The 24610-nt window shown below is 44.2% G+C and overlaps 2 protein-coding genes across 7 annotated transcripts in view; one reads left to right on the forward strand and one right to left on the reverse strand.

Annotated features, from left to right (window-relative positions):
* Window positions 1-511: 511 nt before the first annotated feature.
* The window catches only part of RAB19 (RAB19, member RAS oncogene family), a 30115-nt gene continuing 6016 nt past the window's right edge, over window positions 512-24610 (forward strand). The window contains exons 1-4 of one of the 4 annotated variants that reach the window (XM_050919005.1): window positions 512-822; window positions 1451-1680; window positions 3754-3937; window positions 7250-7466. In XM_050919005.1, coding sequence (XP_050774962.1) covers window positions 1483-1680; window positions 3754-3937; window positions 7250-7466 — 599 coding nt within the window. In that variant the 5' untranslated portion in view covers window positions 512-822; window positions 1451-1482. Of the gene's footprint in view, window positions 823-860; window positions 1074-1450; window positions 1681-3753; window positions 3938-7249; window positions 7934-24610 lie in introns of those variants that run through there. The other 3 variants (XM_050919024.1, XM_050919030.1, XM_050919015.1) reach the window with 3 other exon arrangements.
* MKRN1 (makorin ring finger protein 1) overlaps window positions 17423-24610 on the reverse strand; it is a 34632-nt gene continuing 27444 nt past the window's right edge. The window contains exons 4-8 of one of the 3 annotated variants that reach the window (XM_050918829.1): window positions 20793-21019; window positions 20084-20298; window positions 19252-19362; window positions 18634-18772; window positions 17423-18308 (exon numbers count right to left, since the gene is read on the reverse strand). In XM_050918829.1, coding sequence (XP_050774786.1) covers window positions 18096-18308; window positions 18634-18772; window positions 19252-19362; window positions 20084-20298; window positions 20793-21019 — 905 coding nt within the window. In that variant the 3' untranslated portion in view covers window positions 17423-18095. The remainder of the gene's footprint in view (window positions 18309-18633; window positions 18773-19251; window positions 19363-20083; window positions 20299-20792; window positions 21020-24610) is intronic. The other 2 variants (XM_050918837.1, XM_050918833.1) reach the window with 2 other exon arrangements.

A 24610-nucleotide genomic window follows, 5' to 3' on the forward strand; every position in this document is an offset into this window, starting at 1 on the left:
AGAAGATAAAACCCCAGGACCACTGTAGACTGGGAGGGCTGCTAGCTGGACTAACTTCCCGGGACACGTTGGAGGGAAACCCAGTTAGTGTGACACAATAACTATCGCCAGGGCAGCTCTGCGCACATTAGTTTCCCAGCTGGCAGCTGTGCGGGGGGAAGCCCCAAGCCAGTTTCCAGAGGATAATGACGTCACGTGAGAGACAACTTCAGAGCCAGGCACCGCACAAACAGCTAATCAAGTAACAACGGGCAGCCCCAGCGAGCCCGTTCCCAGGCACACGGGAAGCTCGAGTTCCCATTCTGCACCATCAACCCGCACGTCCCGCCGGGTCTACGCGCCACTTGGCGTTTTCCTCTTTTACTGTGGCCCGGCCCCGCTTCTTGTAATAAACACACCACCCCGGCGACCCTCCGAGCTAATGATCATTGACCCCTCCCACGCGGAGCCACCCTGGCTATTTAAGAAGACTCTGATGCACTCTGTAGGGAGATAAGAGATCTACAACGGAAGCAAACACAGGCTGCTCTGTGAGCGCTGGCTGAGCTCGTTTCCCATTATTCTTCCCGTAATCCACAAAGAAATATTCCGGGGAGGGGGAGACTGGGCGGGGGGCTGCTCTGCACACAGCTCTGGGGCGCTCAGCGCGTTTCTAAGGTGGGCGTTAGGGGGTGGCTAGAGGCGCTGCGTTAAGCAGCTCTCCCTGTCTCCGAACTACGTTTCCCAGCAGCCAGTGAGGAAAAGGCCAGAAGGGGCGGGCGAGGGTACAAAGAGAGCTAGCGATACCTGTTCACACAGGTACGAGAGAGGGGTGAGTAACAGGTGAGTAAACCTAGGCGGGGGAAGGGAGGCGCGGCGCGGCGCGGCGCGTAGCATTTGGCTTGGGCGCTTATGGCTGCGTGCGGCTCAGTGCCTCGGGAACTCTCAGCGTGGTCCCCTTGGAGGGAAGGCAGAGCTGCCGGCCGGCGCTAGCGCCGGGTAGAAGTTCGAAAGAAACCAAGCTAAGATGGACTCGATCCAATGCGGGAAGGGTGCAGGGAAGACACGTGGCTTCAGCACACTCTGATTCGGAGGTGAAGCTGCGCCTTCCGGAAAGAGCGTGGGGTTGTTTTCTTTGGGTTGAAGGCACTTTGCAAGGCAGCGGGAGGGGAGGCCAAGCGAGTGGGGTTTCGCCGGGCGCGCAGCTCTAATTAAACTCCCCCCCCCCCAAAGCGACTCCCGAAAGAGGCGGCAGAAGCCTTTGGCGGGGAGGAGCAGGCAAGGCGGCTCCTTGCTCCGGGGGAGAGGAGTGGCCCTCCCGTGCCAGCGGCTCTGCATCTGCCCGCTGCCCAAGCGCTCTGCAGTTTATATGACCTGCGTGGGAGGCCGCACGCAGCAATTGTCGCCGCACATGCAACACGGGTGGCCATGCCCCGGAGCTCTGAGTGCCATCTCTGTTCTCTCCACTCAGGGGGGAGAGGCTGAGCCAAGGGCGGGAGGAGGATGATGCCCTTCTCCAGCTCCGGGTCGGAGGAAGCCTTCGACTACTTGTTCAAGATTATCCTAATCGGAGACTCCAACGTGGGGAAGACCTGCGTGGTGCACCGCTTTAAGTCAGGGCAGTACCACGAGAAGCAGCAGAACACCATAGGGGTGGACTTCACTGTGCGCTCGCTGGAGATCGATGGCAAGAAGGTGAAGGTTAGTGGCTGTCGTGGGCTCAGTGGTGACAGGTGACCCAGAGCAGGAGACAGTTGTGACTAAACATTGTGATCAGCACGGGGGGCGGGGACGACGATTCCTCCCTCTGCTCATGTGCCCTGCGTGGAACAAACTAGCTGCCTGCACCCGGGAATGGGGGACGAAGAAATGGGTTGCAATAACTAGGAATCTGAGGCCTTGGCTACGCTGGCACTTTACAGCGTTGCAATTTTCTTGCTCAGGGGTGTGAAAAAACACCCCCCTGAGCGCAGCAAGTTACAGCGCTGCAAAGTGCCAGTGTAAACAGTGCCCCAGCGCTGGGAGCGGGGCTCCCAGTGCTGCAAGCTAATCCCCTCAGGGAGGTGGAGTACGTGCAGCGCTAGGAGAGCTCTCTCCCAGTGCTGGCACCGCGACCACACACACTTCAAAGCGCTGCCGCAGGAATGCTCCCGCGGCAGCGCTTTGGAGTTTCAAGCGTAGCCAAGCCCTGAGCGATGTTGCAGCCGGCGGTCGAGCTGCGCTGTGCTGCAAGGGTCCCCCGTGCACCTGCCTGAAACTTACCTGCAGGCAGCAAGCCCTGCCTGTTGTTTCAGCCCTGGGCAAAGCTCAGCGCACGTTGCCCCTTGAGCCCGCGGGTGGGCTCTCTTGTGAGGAGGAGACATCTTCTCTGGAGGGCTACAGCTCAGATACTGCTCATGCCCTCTGTGCCAAGTCACAGCAAGTGAGTGCTAACTTGCAGGTGGGGTGGGCCATCCCTGTTCCTGTCAGCCCCCATGGATGGGGAAAACTCTGTCTCCTAGTTAAAGCACAGGCTAGAGGTGGGTTTTGTTCCCAGCTCTTCCCAGATTTCCCCTTGGCCTCCAAATTCCTCATTATTCCTTGTGTCCCTCCTAAAATGAGCTGGACTCACCCCCACTAGTTCTGCTGAAGACCAGGGAAGAACTTGCCCCCATCAATGTAGATATAGTATTCTAGTGTGCTCCAAAGGAACAGCAGGGTAAAACCTGAGTGCTGTCTGTCTGTATTATTTGTGCATGTATTTTGACCTGTATGTACATCTAAAAACATAATAATCTTGAGGATTAACCCCGATGGAAATAGATGAGCTATTTGAAGGCTGGTTTGGGCTTGGGCCTCTCCCCCTAACCTCTGTGGTGAAGAGGATGGCACTCTAGAAGCTGAATCCAGTGATCAAGTTGGGAGACATGAACTTGGGTCTTTGCTTTCCCCAAGATCTGCAATTCCTTGAATGGCAGTGCACTCAACTCTGAGGAAAGCTGAAGAACTGGGATACTGTGGTGATTAGCACTATAGAAAAACTTAGCTAGTGCTTATTTTGAGCTTCCTCCCAGATCAGCCCTGAGTATTGGGCTATATAGAATAGACTGATGGATTTCATCCTTTTCCATACATTAGCTGCACAAGCTACTGTCTCTTTTCTTCTCTCCCACTCCTAAGGACACAACATGATAGCCCTCTCCATAATACAATTACAAACCAGTTAGGAAAAATAATTTCTCCAGAATAATGTCTAAGACACATTATAGCATGGTTTGATTCTGTCTGCATAGACCAGCCCGAATTGTGTTATAACCATGCTGCACCTTTGTTATAACATAGTTTGTCACCTCTACACAGGCAAAACCAAACCATCTTGTCAGTAGGTTCACTAAAGCGGTTGTAGCTTTAGGCGATGTCTACACTCCCACGTATACCAGCAAAACTTGTCGCTCAGGGTATAAATAAGCCACCCCCTGAGTGACCCAAGTTACACTGACCTAAACTCCAGTGTGCGGCAGGAGAGCTTCTCCCACTTACATAATTGCTGCTGTTCACTGGGGGTGGATTAATTAAGTCGATGGGAGAGCTCTCTCCCATTAGCCTAGAGCATCTACACTACAGAGTTTACAGCAGCATAGCTGCTTCGGTGGAGCTGTGCTGCTATAAGATGTCTAGGGTAGCCATACCCTGAGTGTAGATAAGGCCTAGTAGTATTGAATGTCATAAATTCCAGTGCAAACTCTGAAGTGGCATTCACTAGACATCACTGGCAGTACTTTTTTTCTCCTACAGATCCAGGTGTGGGACACAGCGGGCCAGGAGCGCTTCCGGACAATAACTCAGAGTTACTATCGCAGTGCCCATGGTGCCATCCTTGCCTATGACCTTACCAGGAGGTCCACATTTGAATCTATTCCTCATTGGATTAATGAAATTGAAAAATATGGAGCTGCTAACTTAGTCCTGATGTTAATTGGTAGGAGTCAAACTTTTTTTTCTATTTTAGTTTTTATTTTTGATACATAACCTTAACCTCCCTCTTTCTCCCCCTCCCCCACCCCCACTTCATCTCAGGCTCTAGTTACATGAATTTTTCAAAATACAGAGAACAGAATGAGTGTACTCGAGCTATATTTTTTGAAAGAAAGTGACCCATTCCTGTCTATACAGCAGAACCAAGCAATATCAAGTATTTGTATCCTATTCCTTGTTTTTGCCCCATTATAATGGAAAAAACTTACTGCTAGTCTAACCAGGGCAACTCTCTTGAGGTCACTGGATATGGGCCCACTTTCAGAAATGATGAATTTAGCCCAATGGTTCCAATATGCACGAGCATAACAAGTTGTCAACGGGCAAAAATGCACCCATCTCAAACCCCTCTCTGATATTCCATATGTTCGCCTTCCCGTGTCCATTCTACTGATGTGCACTTGCTTCTACTGCCCAGGGGGGCTGATCCTAAGTGGAAACAGGCTGGCAATGGGTACCCTCTTCCAGAGCAGGAAGGCTGCTGCCTGTGTCTCCCCCTTTCTTTCCTCACAGACAAGGAGAGTGGTTGATGGGAAGCAGGGATATTCCTCCCTTCCCTCCCTCCTGCAATCAGAAGTTGTAGTTATTGCTTCTCTCATCCACAGGAAAGAGGGTTGAGTTGGCAAAGTGAGAGAGCCTCCTGCTTTTGCCTGTTCTGTTATCAGCACTGTGCTGAGAGCAGCATATTTATACAAGCCAAAGAACAACAATCTGACTTGGCCCTGTAGTTTGGCAAGGCTGGACCCCCAAGCCTCGTAGCTGTGGGATCTGAGCCCCTGCTACCACACACTTAAAAATACTAACCTAATTCTTCATAAATAGGAGTATAGTCCTTCCTAGTACTCTTCTGAAGATGTGACATGAAAAACAAGTTCTGACTTGCATGGAGCTGTAGATCTTGGTGTGAACAAGGGGCTAGGCATCACTTGAACTCTATAGCCCTTAGTCTGTTTGTTTCCATTTCAGGAAAGAAATAATAATCTATTATGCTCGACACAAATGAAGAAAGCCCTAAACTCTTTGGAAAATGTCCAGTATAGATTCAGTGTCTCAGAATAAAACATTGACTGTATTTCAAAGGCTGGTACTGCTTAGCTTTCACTTGCTACTCAAACTGTCTGACTGAATCTTTCCCATCTATTCAGTTATATAATAATTCATTCTAGTGTAAATTTCTAATGCAAAATAATTTGATTCCTACCCTTTCACATTTGAAATGGGCTTGGGGAAAGAGAGGAGACATGGAAGAAAATAAACAGATACGCTATAAAGCTGGGGTGTGGCTTTTTTTATAAAGCCCCTCTAGAAAAAGATTGACTCCTGACAGTATATGTTTTGAATTTGCTGAAAAGACAACTTTCAAATTGCTCAAGGATGTTGAAACTTATCACTAGTAAAATATCATACATGCCAGGAGAATATGGAGGTTCAGGCAGGGGAAGAAAATCTGTTTTATAAGATGGATATGCAACTTTATAACCATTAAAACACAAGTTATATATAAAAATAAATTAAATAGCCTTAAATCAAACTCTAGTAAGTTCTAAAGCAGTGTTTTCAGGGGTGAAAGTAACTTACAAGACTGACTGGTACTGCTGGAGTCCTGAGGGGGGGCGTGGCCTCATCTGGAAGAGGCGTGGACTCAACCAGAAGGGGCGGGTCCTCTCAAGATTTAAAGGCCCTGGGGCACCGGCTGTGGCTGGGAGCCCCAGGGCCTTTAATCAACCTGGGGCTCCCAGCTGCAGAGGTGATGGGGGCAAATTAAAGGGCCCGGGGCTCTGGCCGCTGTGGAGCTCCAAGTCCTTTAAATCCCCACTGCAGCTCCGCTGCCAGAGCTACGGGCAGGATTTAAAGGGCCCGGAGCTCCCGTGGCTGTGGGGAACCCCGAGCCTTGCCGGGCTGAGGCTGGGATTTAAAGGGCCCAGAGCTCCTGCCACTGCAGGGAGCCCCAAGCCCTTTAAATCTGGTCCCAGCCCAGCCACCAGAGCCATCACTGGGATTTAAAGGGCTCTGGGCTACGTGCAGCGTCGGGGAGCTCTGAGCTCTTTAAATCCCGGCTCCAGCCCGGCTGCTGGACCCGCGGGCGGGATTTAACGGGCTCTGGGCTGCCCATGGCTGCGGGAGCTCCGAGCCCTTTAAATCCCTGCTGTGAAAGCCGGTGCTGTCCAGCACGGTGTACTGGCTCTTGCCAGTACGCCGGAACGGACTGTACCAGCTTACTTTCACCTCTGAGTGTTTTTCCTACTTTGTCTATCTGTACATTTCTGTTATCAATGGAAATATTTCCATTGGTTTGTGTGTGTACGGTGAAATTGTTTAATGACACTATTATTAGCTAGAGGTGCCTTCTGGTTTTGGACTGGGTTTTGATTTATACTGATTGACTGTATAACAGTTCTATTTGCGTATGCATAGTTGCTGCTTATTTATATTTAAATTGTAGCTTATATAAAGCTGGCCAGCAGTGATAGGGTCATGTACCTTCTGACTTGACAAACTCCTGGACCTTGTTAATATCCAAAGCTGGAAAGGTATTCCCTTACCATGGGCTGAGGCTATAAATGTTCCTATTTTCTCAGAAGACCTGAATTAGTCTAGCAATATCCCAGTATTGGTATTAGGATCTCTGCATCCACCTAAAGATATAGGCCAAATTAATTTGGTAGTACCAGAATATGTATGGCTTCTGTTAATGGTCTTCTGAATGGATGTTTGATACTGGTGAGAAAATTTACCCTAATATTTGGAACACATGGAGACATGCTTTATAAGGAGCTATATTGTGCACAAGATCCTCTTGGCGTTTTATGTGTGATCACTTTAACAGCTAAGCTACCTAGAAAGAAAAAATAGCCAAATTAGAAATAACACCTGTATAGAACTGAATTCTCTAACTCAGCAAAACCTCTAAGAAGTTACAAAGTGGTAGGTGAATCTAATTCTTTCCAAGTCAGTACTCCTGCACCATTTCCCTACAGCAAGTCCAGGAGCAAGAAAATGTATTAACAATTTGCAGCATGAATTGGGTAACCTTCACCACAGGCCCCAAAAAGTTGCTGCAGTTTCCATGCACGAAACTTTCTTGGTTTTAGTGTACTGCTCACTAGAAATCTTGTTTGGCATAATTTTATTCCTTTGCACAAAATCCCTTTAAAAATAAAAATTAAAAAAAACATTGGGGAAACTAACCAATTGCATTGTTTGCATTCATACATTAGAATGCAGACCATTAATGGAAGCCTTTTTTTATTTAAAGGGAACAAATCGGATGTAGCTGAGAACCGCCAAGTCCTTTTTGAAGATGCCTGTACACTGGCAGAGAAGCATGGGCTATTGGCTGTACTGGAGACTTCAGCCAAAGAGGCCCAGAATGTAGATGAGGTGTTTACATTGATGGCAAAGGAGCTGATAGCCCGCAACACCTTGCAGCTTCATGGGGGGCATCCTCCAAACAACATCTATCTGGACTCCAGGCCAGTGATTGTTAGTCCAAGTGCAGAGAAGTCCCAGTGCTCTTGCTGACGAGATGTCTCAATCATAAGAGCTGTGAAGGTGTGGCTGATGATTTCATACGTTTCCTGTTTGGCCTCAAGCCATCATTCTAATGTATCACTGCCTTGCTGTTTTGACCTGTAACTCTCTCCAGGAGATAGGTGTTGCAATGGTCAAAAGTGCTGGATTGCCTTGAACATGGCAGCTGTTGGTACTTAAGCGAAGACTTTGAGCTGAGAGGAGAAGATTAGGCACTGCTAGCCTGAAAAGAACCGTGAAGACTTTTACTCCTAAATGGAAGCAACTGCCTTTGAATAGACTCTCTAAATAGTCTTCTGGCTGTGCCAGAGGCTGACTGTAACCAGGTTTTGTGCTGACTGTTTCCTTTAGGATACACAGCCTGCTGTAGGTCAAATTCTTTGGTCTTCATAAATAGCTTTACAATGTGTGACGTGTACTTTTTTTTGTTCATGGCTGTTTGGCTTGCATTACTCCAGTGTTCAGATCTCCATTCAGGGAGATGCTGATGGCAGGTCTGTGGCAGATACAGTGCCATAACTTACTACCGGTATTGTGATCAAGTAGACAATGCTGCCACATCTGTCTTCCTCCCTTTGCCGGACAACTTAGCCTCCATCCCTATTGCTTGCATAACAGCCAGAATAATCTGACTGGTATGCCAGTGGGTCTAGGGGTACCCCCAAGATTTTTTCCCCAACTTCAATGGGTGGGAAGAGCTGCCTTCAGTCGTCGTCTTTGGTCTTTCTGCTGACACTGACTAGTACCAGGGCCACTTTTTGGTGCTTGCTGTTGTGATATAGACTCGCTAGCGAAGCCCCTTCCAAGCCACTAGTAATGGCCAGAATTCAAATTAGAGATGAAAGATTCCCTATTATTACTAATCCCTTGCTTAAACTGAAGGGATGATTTTTAGTCAAAAGCCTATCTAAAACAGTTGCTGGTCAGATTGTGGCAATGACACCATTGTTTAGTCTTAGAACTCAAAGATAGCTTTCAGGCTTCTGTACAGCTGCTTAGACAGGCAGAATGGCTCACTAAGTAATTGATTTTCAGCAATGAAGCAGGATGGGGATGCCCTTAGTACTGCTATTGGGTTGCATTTTTCAGTAAGACATTGAAACCAAAAGCTGGCCAATCAAACTTTTGTATCGTGAAGCTTCTCTTCAGCAAGGGAGTACATGTTTCCTGTCATGACAGCTCAAAAGTATGCTTTGCTTTGCAAATTGATTCTCTGTAAACTCAATTTCTTCACTGCTTTGGAAGATTTCTAATGAGAAATTTGAGGGGAGAGCTGCTAAAATGGTCGGTTGTGTTAACAGTGGACACATTTCTACCATTCCTGACAAAGAAGCTTCTGCTACCATAGGTCTCCTACTCAGTTTATTGGAAGACTCCAGGATACTGTTCCTTTTAACTCCATAATTTCTAACTAGGGGTTGGGGGAGGTGAAATAATACCAGTTTAACCCTTTCTGAGGAGACTGCCCAAGGGATACTCAAAGCATGGCCCTAAACAACCTTGGCTGTGTCCCTCTGTACTCTACTCAAATGCCTCTTTAGTTATGCTGTCACTGGTGAATTACAAGCTAGAATTCCCACTTTATTACAGTAAAATACAGACCTAGTCATAATGCACAGGAGCCAAAGAATTAGGTGTGTCAGGTTTGGTAAACTGCCTTTGGTATCTTAAGGTTCACACTTTCTTCTCTGCTTTTGAATAACAGGTGGCAGAATCTCTCCTTTATGAAAAAGCTTGTCTGATCAAGCACAAAGAATGTTAAACATTGACTTTTAGACTGAAGGCTTGTGGTTTGTTTGGCATATATTTAAACACAATGAAACTTCCTCTGGCCCAGTTTCTTCTCGTGTTTGTTAAACATAGCTGTTAACATGCCTAATATTAGCCATCATGCTGTTCTATGAACTAAGCTGAAGTGATGGGGGATTCCCACTACTGGCTACAGACAGAGCACTCACATTTACCACCTGCTATTTAGCCTACATTTACCATGTCAGCCTAATACTTGCCTGCATAATTCTATTCCCCCTGGCTGGGTAGACCTAATGGAAAGTTATAGCCTATGTTGGTTGTCATTAGTTACACCAAATATGCTCCTTCAATCAGCCTATCCAGTCCCTTTATGCACGTATTCCTCTTTACCATTCGCTCCTATTTAACTTCTCAGTGACTAGGGGCCTAGGATCAAATGCAGACTTAGTTGAACAGAGAGGTAGTGCTGCTCCCTCTGCTGTAATATGGTGTTTTAACAATCCAAAAATCACTCATGTTTTGGGGCTGGTACAGTGATCGATGCTTGCTCATCTGACATTACTTAACAGTGTAAAGGCAGGGGCTGTAGTGGTTTTTTTTGTTTAATTAAAGCATTCCCCCATGCTCTGCATGCAAATCAAGTCCCACTTATGTGAGAGTCCACTTACATCTTTGTGCAACTTTCCCTTCTAAAACAGCCTTAATAAAATAAAAACAACCAAAAACCATTTACCCTTGTGCACTTTATCTGGCCTCTTTCTTTTGATAGCCAAGACTGATAAGCCAGTCCACAAAAGTTACCATGATGAGTAGCCTTTCCTAATACTTCTCTTGTGCTGATAGAGACTAGGTACCTACCAACAAAGGCTGCAGGACTGTTAGAGAAGCCCCTCAATGCTTGGCAGTCCATTTGCTAGGTTAATTACATGTCCCTGCATACTTCCAGCACTACTAGACCTATTGTGACTTCCCCAACCTGATATTCCACTAACCAGTACTTTGTCCGGTGTAGGCAGCTTCCACAGAGCTAATGCTACTCGCTTTGCCTGAGGGAATAAACCTGACAAGGGTGGTCTCTCTTCTCATCAAGAGGTTCTGCAGCATTGTTCTCTGCACCGTGTGAAGAACATTCACCGGTCTGCAATAGTTGTTGTTTCACCTGACACAGGTTCCCCTTCCCTCTACCTTGTAGAGGAGGGAGCAGAGCCTTTTTGCATGAAGTGAGTGCATGCCATCTCCTGTTGGGGGACTCTTGGCAAGTCTTCAGTAGCTCAAGCAGATAATCCTACTGCTGAGGATTCAGCTTAGCCTCCATTTTGGGATGATACTAAGGAAAAGGCTACTCTTTCCTGGGAATTTCAGGAGTTTTATCGCATCTCCCATAATTCCACTGAACCCTCTACTCAGACTCCCTTTTGAAATCTCTCCCAAGCTCTTGACTAAAGTTATCATGCTGGGTCAGAGCCCAATGGGCAATGTGTTTAACAACACTTTTCTGTGCATTCACACACAGCAATGTAGTAAAGTGCAATAGGATTCCTAATGCACAAGCCCTACTGGGCAATATTAATGATTACAGAATATTTTCCAGTATAAATTAAACCATAACACTGAGAAACTTTATTGAAAATGGAAGCTTAGATTCTGGGACACAAAATGGCACCCAGCAGAGGAAAAATAGGTATCTGCCAAATTAGAACAATTTAACTCTTATTTAGCACGTCTCTCTAAAAAGCACATGGGTATATAGCCTGGGCCTAGGCAAGGTGATTTTTCTTTTAAACTGCTCTGGGATTCTTTGTATTTGTTCCACTTCCCACTCCTACCATCTGTAAATGTATTGTGTTTAACATCTCCATTAACAAGCGGGTAGAAAATGAGGCTAGATATTCATGGTGCCATTTCACAAGCTTGCTGGTATTTCATGTCCTCTAGTTAAAAGCCTTCTTAGCTACTGAAAAGATGGACAGAGCCTAATTTTGTTTAAAACTAGTTTCAAGTGACTTTTACACTGGTGTCAGCTGAGACTGTTTGAGACAAACCTATGGTTATCAGTGGTGTCCATAACACATCAACTGCAGTATGGCCAATCCTGAGCTTAAAAGTGAGTCAGGGCCCTCAAAATATCATAATTGGCTTAAAAGCCACAAGTATTAAATGTGGGGTCTTTTTACTTGCCTTCTGGCTTTTGAATGTTTAGGGTACGCTCATGTTTTCAAGATTTTTTTTCCACAACAATGAGGAACAGAACTTATTTTGAAGTGGGGTTTATAATGAAAGCTGAGAGTCTCATGTACTCAGTGTAGGAGCTGGGGCTGTCAAACATAAAATATTACAAGACTTAGAAATACTGCAACTGTTCTTCCAACTGCAAGAGTCAGGTCAGACCAGTCGACAGGAGAGTTCAAATGCTACCCAGAGTCATGCTTTAAAAGGTTCTACGTGGAATAACGACAAACACTTTTATATCTCCATACAGACAGGGGCCTCGAGCTTTTAGGGTCTGTTTACACTGGGCAATTAACAAACTGGTTACACCTGTAGCTTAGAGCATCATCAATCTTGAAATTTTCAGTAAAAACAGGTTAGGCCACCAAAACCCAGTTCTATATAACTGCTCTGTTTTAACTGAACTGGTTTAAAACTGGGTAGAAAGTTCCCCTTAGGAGAGCCTAAGGGTACATTTTTTTTCCCCAAAGGCACATAAGTGAATTAGGATCTTAATTTCCTTTTTAAAAGGAATTAGGAGCCTAAATCTCACTGGAAGTCAATATTTTAATCTTATGTTACTAGGCAGTAATATGGTTTTTATAAAACATGGTATAAAAAGAGTAAACACTACCTATAATGAGATTTAAAATAGCAATATTAGCTACTTCCTGGAAGAAGTGTTTAGCTATAAATTAAGGCTGTACTCCATTACACCTGCCTGCATCAACATTGTCTATAGTATGAAACTGAACCATTATTGATTGCAGTCAATCTGGGTTCGGTGTCCAAAGGGCAAACTATGTTCAGCAAGCCAAGGCCCTAGTGACTTAATTAAACAAAATTGTCAATGCAGTCAGTGGTTTTTAAAAAAAAAAAAAAAATTAAATATAGCTGCCACACCAAAAGTGGAAAAAAAAATATTTAGGGACCTTGGTCCAGAATTAAGATTAGTTTACTGCAGAGTATTCCAGGAATTGAGCATAATTCAGCTCGTGTTCACACACAAAACAGATTACCACGATGCACAAGCTATGCCATCCCTGTTGCAATTTTACTTGCTTGGAAGAAGATTCACCTTAATTATGTACATGCTTGAGGTCACTACATCATTCTAATGCAATTAGACTGAAAGACTGGGCATTACAGTTGCAAGTGATCCTTACAGCACAATCCCACAAGACTCCAGCAATCTCTGGAGTCACTACTCTTTGCCTTTACTCCCATTCTGATGATTTTTCCAGGTTTGAGCTATTGCAGTGCTGATTATTGTATGTATGCATTGTAACTTATAAAAGAAAACTCATACCCATTTAAGGATTATTGCTTAAAAAGAAAACAGATATTGCCAGTAATTCTATATCCTGGGAAACTTCCCAAAATCTGAGAATTTCTGAGTAAAATGTTTCAACTTGGGAAATTTGGAATTTTCATTCAAAACCTAAATAATCCTGGGAAAATTTCATAGGAAGTAAAAGACTTTCCAAATCTCAAAAATCCTGGGAAGTTTTCATAAAAAGTAAAATATTTGTGCTTTTTAAATTTCCCTCAAAATACGTTCTTCCATTGGTGAATATTTGTCACATGATTTTCATAATTGGCCTATGCTGCTCTCCTGTTGGTGGTGCTTCAATGTACTATATCATGACGGCACAAGTGAAGTGACAAGTGCACACATGCACTCACAACAAACCAACCTCAGCAACAAGCTGGCTGGTGGGTAATGAGATGGTTATCAAATTTATCTTCTTGGTAAGGTTTCTTCCAATAATTAAATATATTGCAATATTTACTGATTATGATTCGTTTCTTGGTCATTAAATCTCTAAAATTTTGTCTTTCGTGCTTGCAGTTGCACAGAGAATGTGGACCAGAGCATTCGGCTGTTCATAAATTTGTAACAGCACCTTCCTCCAGGCAAATATTAAATATCTTCGCCTACGGTGTTAGGTAATAATATATAATATGTTCCCTTCGATTTAAATATAAATTGAAATATACATTATACTAATTATTGCATTCCATTAGTTCAGAGATCTCTTTCCATTTTTTATCTAACAAAGGCTGGTGAGAAGATTTGGGAAATTTTTAGTGCTAGGTTGGGAAAAGTTAGCCTCACGATATAGAAGCACTGGATATTGCTATGCAATATCATTTCATTTTACAAAATGATATATTAATATGTTAAAATGCTATTTAACAAAATATATAGCACCTGTCCCACTGTGGTTTGCTATGGCAAATCATCCTGCTTCCAAGACCTAAATTTCCTGTAAGCTGCATGGTCATGCAGCCAGCAGGCTAGCAAGGGCCACACAGGCGAGGAGAAGCACCCCCTTCCCCTGGCCCAGCCCAGCCCTGCCCCGCCAGAGCTTCTGGGGAGAGGAGCCCCTTCCTTGGCAGAGCCCCACCCCACCAGAGCTGCAGTGGCTGGGAAGAGGACCCCCTTTTCCAGCCCAGCCCCACCCACCGGAGCTGCAGCAGCCAGGGAGAGGACTCTCTCACCTGGCCCCGAGCTGCTGTGGCGAGAGAGGGCTGTGGGGAGTTCTCTCCCCCTGCCACAGCCTACCCCTCAAACCCCTCAGCCCCACCCGAGCTCGCACCCCTCCACCGCAACTCTCTGCCTCAGCCTTGAGCCCCATCCCCTGAACCTCATCTCCAGCCCCATACAAGAGCCCTCACCCCCTGCGCCCAACCCTCTGCCCCAGCCCTGAACTCCCTCCTGCACCCCAAACACTTCATCCCCAGCCTCACCCCAGAGCCTGCATCCCCATCTAGAGCCCTCATCCCGACACCTCAACCCTAGCCCTGAGCCCCTTCCCATGCTCCAAACCCTGTGGCCCCACCCCCATCACACATCACCTCCATATTGGTGCACATAACAAAATTCATTCCGCACATGGACATAAATGAGAGGGAACACTGCGCCAGGACCTATGCTGGAATATTTACCCACATACGAACAACTTTATACTATGTGGGAAGGGTTGTGTCAAGTGAACCAATGTAAATTTCCATCCCATAATTATTTAGCAGAGGTGAAATTTAGAAGAAGGAACATGGCTGAGAGAGAAGTTTTTCTAATTCCAAAGTTTTCATTGGCAAGATTATGCCTTGAAGCATGAGAGTTTATACATTTTTATCCTGAATTACTGTGGATGTTATTAGTCTCATCTATTTCTGAATGTAAAGCTTTCTAAAAAAAACAAACAAAAACACCCCCCCCCCACTGTAGTAGCACATTTCACAGATCAATTTTGTTTACAAACATTTCCGCTTACCATTTCAAAATCTGTTGCCTTTCAATCTTATTGAACTTCCTCTTACTCTTACTCTTGTATGCTGAGAAAGCGTACATAGAAGCCAATGATTGATTATACCATTTATTTTTTGTATACTGCTCACATATCCTCTTAGCCTCTTCTTGAAGACTGAATCTGTTGCATTGCTGGCCCCATCAGAATTCAGTCAGAATCAGAGTTGATTATAAACAAGTCTGGTTATTTATTAATAATCAGACCCATAGCCAGCCAAGTTCAAGTGGAGAGGCTGTGCAATGATACAGGAAGGCACCTTCCCTTGGGAAAATAAAACAGGTACAATTGCTTGCATTTTAAAAAAATTAGGAACATTTCATAAGAAAAAAAAATCAGAGAAAGGAAGTGCCTACCTTGTACTGAGCTGGAATTCTGTACTAGGAGAACCTGTCTGTGGCCAGCTAGATTCTGTTGATATACCAATGAACGAGCACCCAAAATAACCCAAGTGCCCAATTGCATCTGATGTGAGATGCAGAAACAAATGGTGCATGAGACTATTCAAAAGCCAAAATCAACATCTTTCAGTGCACACATCTTATTCTCAATGGAAATAAAAGCATACTATTCTATCCCTAACCCCTGCAGAGAACATTGGTCTCCCTCGTTCCTTTCCTTTGCACAGCCAAGTCTGCTACCTCCCTGCCTTCCCTCTCAACACTTCCTCCTCTCCCACAACACATCTTACAGTCATTTTTTTGTTGTTAAATAACAGTATGTGCACATCTGTAAATGATTTGGCACCTAGCTTTCTAAAGGAAAGTTAATTTGTCCATGTTTGATTCTGCTTTCTCTCCATTAAATCTTTTTTTCCTCCTCTCTCATTTCCTTCCAAAACTGTTGTTACTCTTCTGCTGCATCCTTCCCTATTTCTCCTATGCTTTCATCTCCCTGACCTAGCTCTGTATCCTCTTCCTCAACGCTGCCTGGCCTCTACCACCCCCACACTTCTCCCTCCTGTTTGGGATCTGTGCACTCTACTAGCTACCTCATAATGTCTGGATGCAGGATAAGGTATCTGGATAGTCTAAGACAGTAGGTCTCAAACTTTTTGTTTACTTGCGACCCCTTTCACATCGCAAGCCTCTGAGTGTGACCCCCCCCAATAAATTAAACACTCTTTTAAAATATATTTAACATCATAAATGCTGGAGGCAAGTGCGGTTTGCGGTGGAGGTTGACAGCTCACGACCCCTCATGTAATGACCTCGCAACCCCGAGAGCTCCCGACCCCTAGCTTGAGAACCCTTGGTCTAAGACCAGTTTCAACAGTACTCACCTCTTCCTTCATCCCTGCCCCCACAGTTTGAAAACATTTTCACAGCTGTTTACTTAAGTATCTCCCGATTCCCAGTGACAAAGGTGGTTTACAATGTAATATACACACTGGCCCGTAAAGGAGCATGTGGTCTACCAGGAAGTAATTAGCGTACAGTAGTGCTTTGAGTTCTCTGGATAAACAGTACTAAGTACAAAGAATTATAGCAGGCGTTTATTACCCACTGACACCACAAGCAATATTGGATGTGCATGTTATAAAATGTACAGCCCAGAACAAACTGACAGAATTGAGCCAGTCTTAGAACTCAATTCTGAGTAGGAAAACCACCTCTTATCACTCAGTGGTAATCCCAAGCACTTTCATAGTTTGGTGGTCTCAGCTGTCTTTGTTCATAAAATGTTCTCTCTTTATATATTATAGAATTTCCTGTTTTGCATAAGGGTGTTGACAAGATACAATTGTGTATTAATGCTGCAACATGACTACGGCATTGCAGAGGACTCAGTAATTAGTAGTAACCAGACTAGTTTACACTAAGGGCATACAAAGAGAGGCTGAGATCTAGAAAGTCTCAGCTTAAAGAAAGAACAGACTTCTTGTTTAATTGTTTGTTTGTTTTTTATTTCGGAAAAGTGCTTCTTACAAAAGGCAGCTGCAAAACAATACATCAGAGCTCAGTAACAACTTCTTATTCCATTTTAAAAGTGAAAGGAGAGGCTGTCTCAGGGCAAGAGAAGCAGAAGAACAGATCATGGGGCATCCATGAGTCATTAAAAGAGCAGCAATAATTTAATGCAAGGTGAAAATTCCTGCATTGGCGCTTTGGTGGCAAGATATGAGCTCTTATCAATGGAATTCTATCTTGCTATTGCATGACTGCTAGTTCTTTTCTAGGTAACCCAATAACTCACAAGTTCGCAGCTCTTTCAAGCAACTGGCATAATTCAGATGGGATATGAGCCAGGAGAGCCTTGAACCAACTAAGTAGTATAGTGATTTCCTGGATAAGCTCATGGCTTGAGTGGTTATCAATGGTATAAAACTATGTGAGCAATGCAATTAAGGGATCCCAACTTGATGTTCTACTGGATAACAATATGGTGAGAACCCTCTTCTGGCTCACCAGGTTCCTACTTTTAGTCAGTCCCTATAATATACATCAGAGAGAGCTGGTGTACTAAGGAGTGCCAAGTTATACCTGACGGTTAAGACCATTGCCACAGACTGGGCTGAGACCACTAAACCAGTTTCGTGTCCAATTGGAGACTATAATTCGTGCACCAAAAGGGGAGGAGAGTTAGTTTTTGGTTTTTTAAACATATACAGAGTCTCCCAGCCCTTGAGATCCAACTCTGCGTTTATTTGTTTATACACATTGAAAGTTCTCCTTTCACGTACAAACACATTTTCCTTTCATGCTAAACACAGTAAAAACCTGGAACATTCGCACCTGGTTCTGGTTACACAGTAGTAATAGTAATGTGCAAGTAAACAAGAGACCAAAACCACAAATGAAGATGTGTACATGAGGGGGTTGGAACAGAGCTGAAGCCAGCAAGAAGTACGTGTCTGGCCTAAAATCGGAAGTATTGATTTGAAGTCCACAGCAGAAAAAGGCCACTGGCCAATTTATATCCCCCACTGCATGGCCACTGCTCTCATTTTTGTATCTGGGCTCTTCAAGATGAGTGTGGAAGTCCTGTAAACACTTTAACCCTGGAACTGGGTGAATCCTGTCGGGAACACAGATGAAGCAACAAACCTAAGCTAACTGTTTGACAGTTAATTCATTTTACAAAAACTAACGTTTTAAAGATTTCTTGTTATTTGTTTAAACAGAGAAAAACAAACACTCCTGGGGCAAGGGGAGGAGACAGACCCTGGGTAAAAGTTATTACAACAGCACCTGGAATTGATAGGCCTGCCTAGGAGAAACACAGGCACTGCCACAACACCACAGGAAAGAGCTACTGCCTGTGCTGAGCAGACAGTCCAAACTCCGCTGACAGGTGCTATAGATCCAAGTCATAATAATCTTCCAGCTCGTCATGAAACAAGTCCCACTCATCCTCGGAGTCTGTCAGCTCATCATCACCTCCTGCTGCCAAAAGCATGAGCAACATCTCGCCGAGCTCAAAGGTCACAACCTCATCCTCATCGTTCTCGAAGGGATCGCTGCTCTCCCTCTCCTCAATGAATTCCCAGAACCGATTCCTTCGCTGGGCCTGCAAAGGGAACACAGTTATTGCTCTTGTGTGACCGAGAGTTACAAGATACATATGCTCAGCTCCCAGGCATAGAACATGCAGCTAGTCATGCTTCACAATGGGATCTGCATTTACTCCTATCATAGCTGATCACCAACACTTCTTCAAGATACAGGTGACATTAAGAAATGTGTCTCTTCCATAGTCTCCCCTTCATCACTTCCATTCTTTGGACCACTCTTCCCTCCAATCCACTATGTATGTTTTACTACATAAGCAAATCTGAGGCATTCACACCTTTTCCTTCCCTCTTCCAAAAAAGTCTAAAAGCAGTGAGACTTACCCTATATCTACTCGATGTTCCCACTTTCTGTCTCTGTGGCTCCTCTCGGCGACCATCGGGATATGCATGTTTGTAAAAACAGTTCCCTCCAAATGGACAGCTCCCACGGCCTTCATCAAAATACCTGCATGGCTTGTTGCTGGAAAGGAAAATATCGCAACCCTTACTCACAGCAGAGCCACTCAGAATTCAGTATTGCATTTGCTTATGGTCCAGGGGGTCTCTTTAAATATGCACCATTTGCTGCTGACGCCATTTTATCAATAAAAATACATACACAGAAATGATGTATTACACTATGTGCATACCCAACAGATGTGCACGTGGGTAGATGCATGCATAGGGAAGCTGATGACTCACAGAGCACAAGTTTACTACCTTATGGCTGTATCAATTATGTATTGGGTGGGTAAGGAAAAGCTTGTGAGGTCAATAAGTACATAGGAAAGCTAGGTGACTGTGTGGATGCATGCATCTGCGGGTGGATAAGTAAGGATGCACTTCACATGTGTGGGGGTGGAAAGGAGGTATGAGAGGGCTTTAGATAAACACCCTTGTTCTCCAGGTGTGCCCTTATCTCTGCAGTCTTAACTTGATAAAAGGCTGCAGCGCTCGTACCTCATTGCCTCCTTGTATTTCTGAATGAGTTTCTGCTTCTCTTCCTTCTCCTCCACCCAGTACTCACTTGGAATGACAAAGTTAGATGTGATCCGACATTCTGGGCAGGACCTGGGGAACGAAGAGACTGCACTGCAAAATTCCACATTACAGGGGCGCTCTGTCCTATTATAAAACATACCATGGCACATATCCCATCTTTAAAGATGTATCCTATTGTGCCTGGGCACTTACTGCCAGGACTTTATACTTTTTCAATTTACGTTCTCTTTTGCAGAAGACACCCTAAACTCTTCCTCTTCTTTCAGAACTCAACTCAGCAGCTGATCATTTTGTCTCCATAGAACTTGGGGGAAAAAAACATTTCACACAGACTCCTTTTTCTTTAGATTTAGATAAATTTATTTTTTGTAGTTTTGTTTGGTTTTTGTATTTGTTTGCTTGGGTTTCTTTAGAACACCTTAAAGAGGGTATGGGTCGTTGGCTGGCTAATTAATCAGGGCAGTGAAAAGATAGGAAACATACATTCAGAACTGGTTAATCTGTTTTCACCATCTAATCTGGGTGCCTGAAACCTTTAAATGGTAACTAACTGAAGACAAAACATGACTTTCATCCAAATAAGTGGATTTTGCAAACTAATCTAGATTAACTAGGTCAGAGTGTAAATACAAACAAAATGCTACCCCTGGAAGATGACTTCAATTCTGGATTAACGTTAGTTAGGATGTATTAAATGCAGTCTTTGTGGGGGGACTTTGTTGCAAGTTGTCACAAGACACTAAATTCTTCCCATGTAACAAAGCTCAATCAAGATGGGGAAGTGCCTCACTTTATAATCTTGCTCTCAAATTGTTTAGCGCTCCTCCACTTCCGGATGCATTTGAGACAGTAAGTATGGTTGCAGTTGGAGAGGATCCCAAAGCGGCGCTCGCTGGGGTTGGCTTTTTCATATACCACCTCCATGCAGATCCCACACACCATGTCTTTACTACGCTGGACGGCAAATGAGAGCTCCATGTCCTTCTCATGAGCCTCAATGCAAGACTGAAGAGGAGAGAGAGAAAACCAGCCTGTAATCTTGTGCACTATTTAATAGGTTTTAACTCACTAGTTTCATCTTAAGTTTATTCTCCCCACATTCTAAACTAAAAAGAACAAACCACCTGGGAGGTTCAGGTCCTCAGAAAACAAACAGTCTTTTAGGTAATAGGAGGCAATGGTCAACGTCAAGTTCAGGCTCTTTTCCAAGAGCCCAGGCAGAAATAGCTGAACTAAAACTTCACAAAAAGTGACCTAAGTGAGTATTAGTACAGTTATACAGACTTTATCCTCAATGCAGACAGGGTCCAGCTTCTTTTAAACAAAGCTGCTTTGAAAACAGCCTTGACCAGAAAATAGTTCAGTTTGCAATGTGAACCTTCTTGTTAACTGACTGACTTGTATGCAGTCAACTTCAGAAGAAAGGGAATGAATGACCAGTGATTGCACAAGGCAAGGGAGTAACTTGAAGCTATTCAACAAGCCATTCGTATGCTTACCTTTATGTGTTGGGATCTCTGGGCAGCATCAACTGGATGTAGGACCTGCAACCCACACATGTCACACACATCCCCATGGATATACACGCAGTTCTCTCCGTAACGACATTCTCCTACTGCAGCGTAGGGGCACAGTTGCTTCTTCATCTCCACATTTGCTTGCTGCTTTTCATACTCTTCCTCAATTACCATTCCCTGCAAGGGTGTTTCGATGCAGGAAGGGGCAGCTGCAGGGGGAAGTTAGAGATGGTAAATGTGTTACATTTGAGGGCTAGGGTTTGCAATGCATGCTTTTCAGCTATAAAAACTTTGGGTAAACCAACTCAGTTTATCCAAGGAACATAACAGAAAATGCACAAGGCTTGCGTCAATAAATCCCTCAAAACCTCACCCTGAAATGATTTAGCAATTTCTTCACCCCAGAAGGAAACAGTTTCAAATCTAATTTTCTCAGCTCTTAGTATAAGCAAGGCAAGACAATCAGTGCATTAGTGGTGAGATTCAACTTCATCCAACAGGACAAGGTCAATACTAAGAAAACTGACCAATTCTGAAAGTGGGTAAATACTCTTGTGGGTCAACCATGCTTGTAACAAAGTTTGGATCAAGTAAGAACTGAATTAAATCATGCCAAAAGTAGGTTAACAACCCTGTCCCTCTTGCTTTTTGAACCAGTTCAAACATGATTTACACGGGCTGAAACAAGCTTCAGTACATGGTGGTTAAACTCTTGTGCTTCAACCACTAAAACTGGTGTTTTGTCCCTATACAGCCAACACGTAGGCCCTGTAGAAGAGGAAGGATACTTACCAGGAGGACTAACTTGGAGCTCCAAAAATACTGCCTCAACAGATTCTTATGCTAATGAGTCATGTTAGTTAGCATGCTGTTGCACAGGCTGCAGTTCTTAAGCAGTTAGTTGCTGGGGCGGCTTTCACTGCTGGACTCATAAGAAATGTTCTAGAACAGAGGATATAAGAATCCTGCCCAAGTCTCTTACTACTGTGGCAAATCTCAAATCCCCCTTCTGAAGTGTAAGGAGGGATAATGAGCATGGATTTGTTGAGATCATACCTGCAGAGAATTCTGATCACAGGTAAGTAATCTTTGTTTCCTCTTCATAAATTGCCTCGGCTGTTCTTCATTCTGGGGAGAAGAACTAGCAGCATTAGTCCCTCAGGAACTAGCTGAAACAGTGATTAAAGGACTGAAGGACTTTTGTTCCTAAACAGCCATATGATTTGTCCTGGTCATCAAGAGAACAGCACTGAGTAAGCTTGTGAATTAAAATTTAAAGAAAATGCTCTCCAAATTCCTAAATAGTTCTACAGACTAAATTAAATTGGCAGTGTTGCAGCAAGCCTAGTAAAAGGAGTCTCAAGAGCTTTTGATTAGCAGGATTCCTGCCTGGTCATAAATTGAGCTGAAAACCATATCCATTTGTCTACTCTCTCTGGGCTGAGATGGATTTCTCTTGGGATTTCTCCCTTTATGCCAGGAACCTACAGGATGATTTGTGAAGTGGTATAACTGAATTTCCCTTTATCATCCAAATTATGGAATAACCTCACCAACTCAGTCATAAGACAAAAAAAGACAATGGTTCAGTTTAAATGACAACTGAGATGCCACTTTAACTGTGGAAAAAGATAATCCAAGATTTTATATGGGAAAGAGAAAACACTCCAATATAAAACAAAGAGGACAGGATCCGGAGGCTCCTTCACAATGGACGGCTTATAAGATTCTAATGTAATTTGCTGCACTTCTTCCAAGAGCAATCTTCATCTACTAAACTCCAAGATGTAAAATGCCAGAGGAAGGAACTATGGATCTGGGTGCAGGTTCAATCTTCCCTTGTGAGATAACAGGTCTGGAAAAGTAGAGAAGAATCACCTGTTGCTCCTCTGCCAGAATGAGACCTAGAACCAGAACTACTTTATAATCTGGTACTACAAGAATTGTGTGTTGCCTCTTGCATCTCCTCTTTAAGAACCACAGGCAAAAGAAGGGAAAAAACTAAGGTCTCCACCCCCATAGAGCAAAAAAGTATGGGGCAGGCATCACTGCTTTTGTGCAAATTGTCAGGCATTTGGTATTCTCTGCAGAAGCAAATAAGTATTTCTGGATGCCCCCACTTCAAGGTAAATTGAAGCACAAATGGCTTACTTTAAAGATCAGTCATATTGATCCTGGCTCAGCTTGTTTGCTATGGATTTTTTTTTGCCCCAGGCAAGTGAAAGACAAAAGAATGACTTAATTCTCAACTCACTAATCCCAAGGAATTGCTTTTTAACAAAGAGCAAGCTCTCCAGTTGCTCCCCTTCTTCAATCCTCCATGCATCATGATACTACATTGGGATGAAGGGACCTCCGTTGGCGTCTCTGGTTGCCAGAGTACATGTAACTCTCCTTGGTGAGCAAAACAAAATTTGATCCAGCAGGCTGTTGAGTGAGCCTGCAAGCTATTCTTTCATCTGCATTAGGGGAAGGAAGCAGCTTTCAAGATGTTTACAATGGAGAAATAGGGTAGATCCTGGATCATGAAGTTTTCCCCTCCACACTGCTTGGCTGTTCTTCTCAGCCACTCCACAGACTAGTTTGGTGCCCTCAGCATGGCTTGCCTCACTCATTAGGAAACACTGGGTTATGGTGATATACCTGTGCTGGAAGTGAACTGCCAAGCTCGAACCTCAAGAGTATTTCCTGGGTGTTTGCTACTCCAAACATACATGAAGCATACAACTCGAAGACCAAGGCTTCCACACCAATCCTGAGGAAAAGCATTTTTGCTTTTCAAGTTATTGTGCATAATTTTCCATGAAAGCTTGAATCTTGAACTTTACAGATACAACCTGGAAGCTCTGAGATACAGATGTCTTCTTAAGGTCACTTTCAGAACATCACATGTATGAGATATATTGTTAGCAGCACACAACATTATCTTTAGCAGTTTCCTGACATTCCCAAGTAACAGCTTTCATTTCTCTTGGTTAACAATAATATTCCAAGAAGGGCAGGAGGTTGGACTAAAGGTGCAAATCATAATTTTGCTTTAACACTCTGATAAATGGCAATCTTCGTTAAGAACCAACAAAAGAACACAACTGCATTGGCTCTTATCCATTTGACCTAGTGTCCTCAAATTATTTTCCAGAGGTGCTGATCTTACAGCCTTGGAAGACCTGATCATCTTGTCCAAATAATGGCTGTCAAAACCAATTGAGAACCTGGAGTCAGGCAAGTCCTTGTGGACCTGAAAAAGGTTCTTTGCTTGTGAAACAAATGGCTAGCTGCAACAGAAGCTTTTTTGTAGATGCCATTAGGCACACTAATATTTCCCTCTTTTGATTCCCAAGGCTAGATTTTTAAAGCTAGCTATCTTTTAAAGCTATCTTGGCACCTAAAAATGCAGATAGTCCTCTTTGAAAATCCCACTAGATGCTTATCTGCAGCTTTATGTGCTGGATATCTTTAAAAATCTCTCAACATACTAAAGATTTTGTCTTTTCCTGAATTGCATATACAAAAAGTTCTCAAGAGTCTAGTATCATTGGCATGTATTAAAACAAGAAGAAGCTGGGCTATATTCCTCATGCAACATGGTAGGGTAGCCCTGCCTGCTGGGGGTGGGGGGTGATAGCTCCCAGAATCGTGGTCACGGGAGCAGTGCTGCGCAGAGCCACTTGCACACCCCCTGCAGCAAACAGGAGCTGCCCCAGGTAAGTGCTCTGCACCTCCTGCCTGCCCCAGCTGTGAGTCTCCTCCTGCACCCCCACCTTGAGCGCCCTCCCACACCCTAACTCCCTCCCAGACCC

The sequence above is a fragment of the Gopherus flavomarginatus genome, chromosome 1 (genome assembly GCF_025201925.1).
Source record: "Gopherus flavomarginatus isolate rGopFla2 chromosome 1, rGopFla2.mat.asm, whole genome shotgun sequence".
Classification (NCBI taxonomy): domain Eukaryota; kingdom Metazoa; phylum Chordata; order Testudines; family Testudinidae; genus Gopherus; species Gopherus flavomarginatus.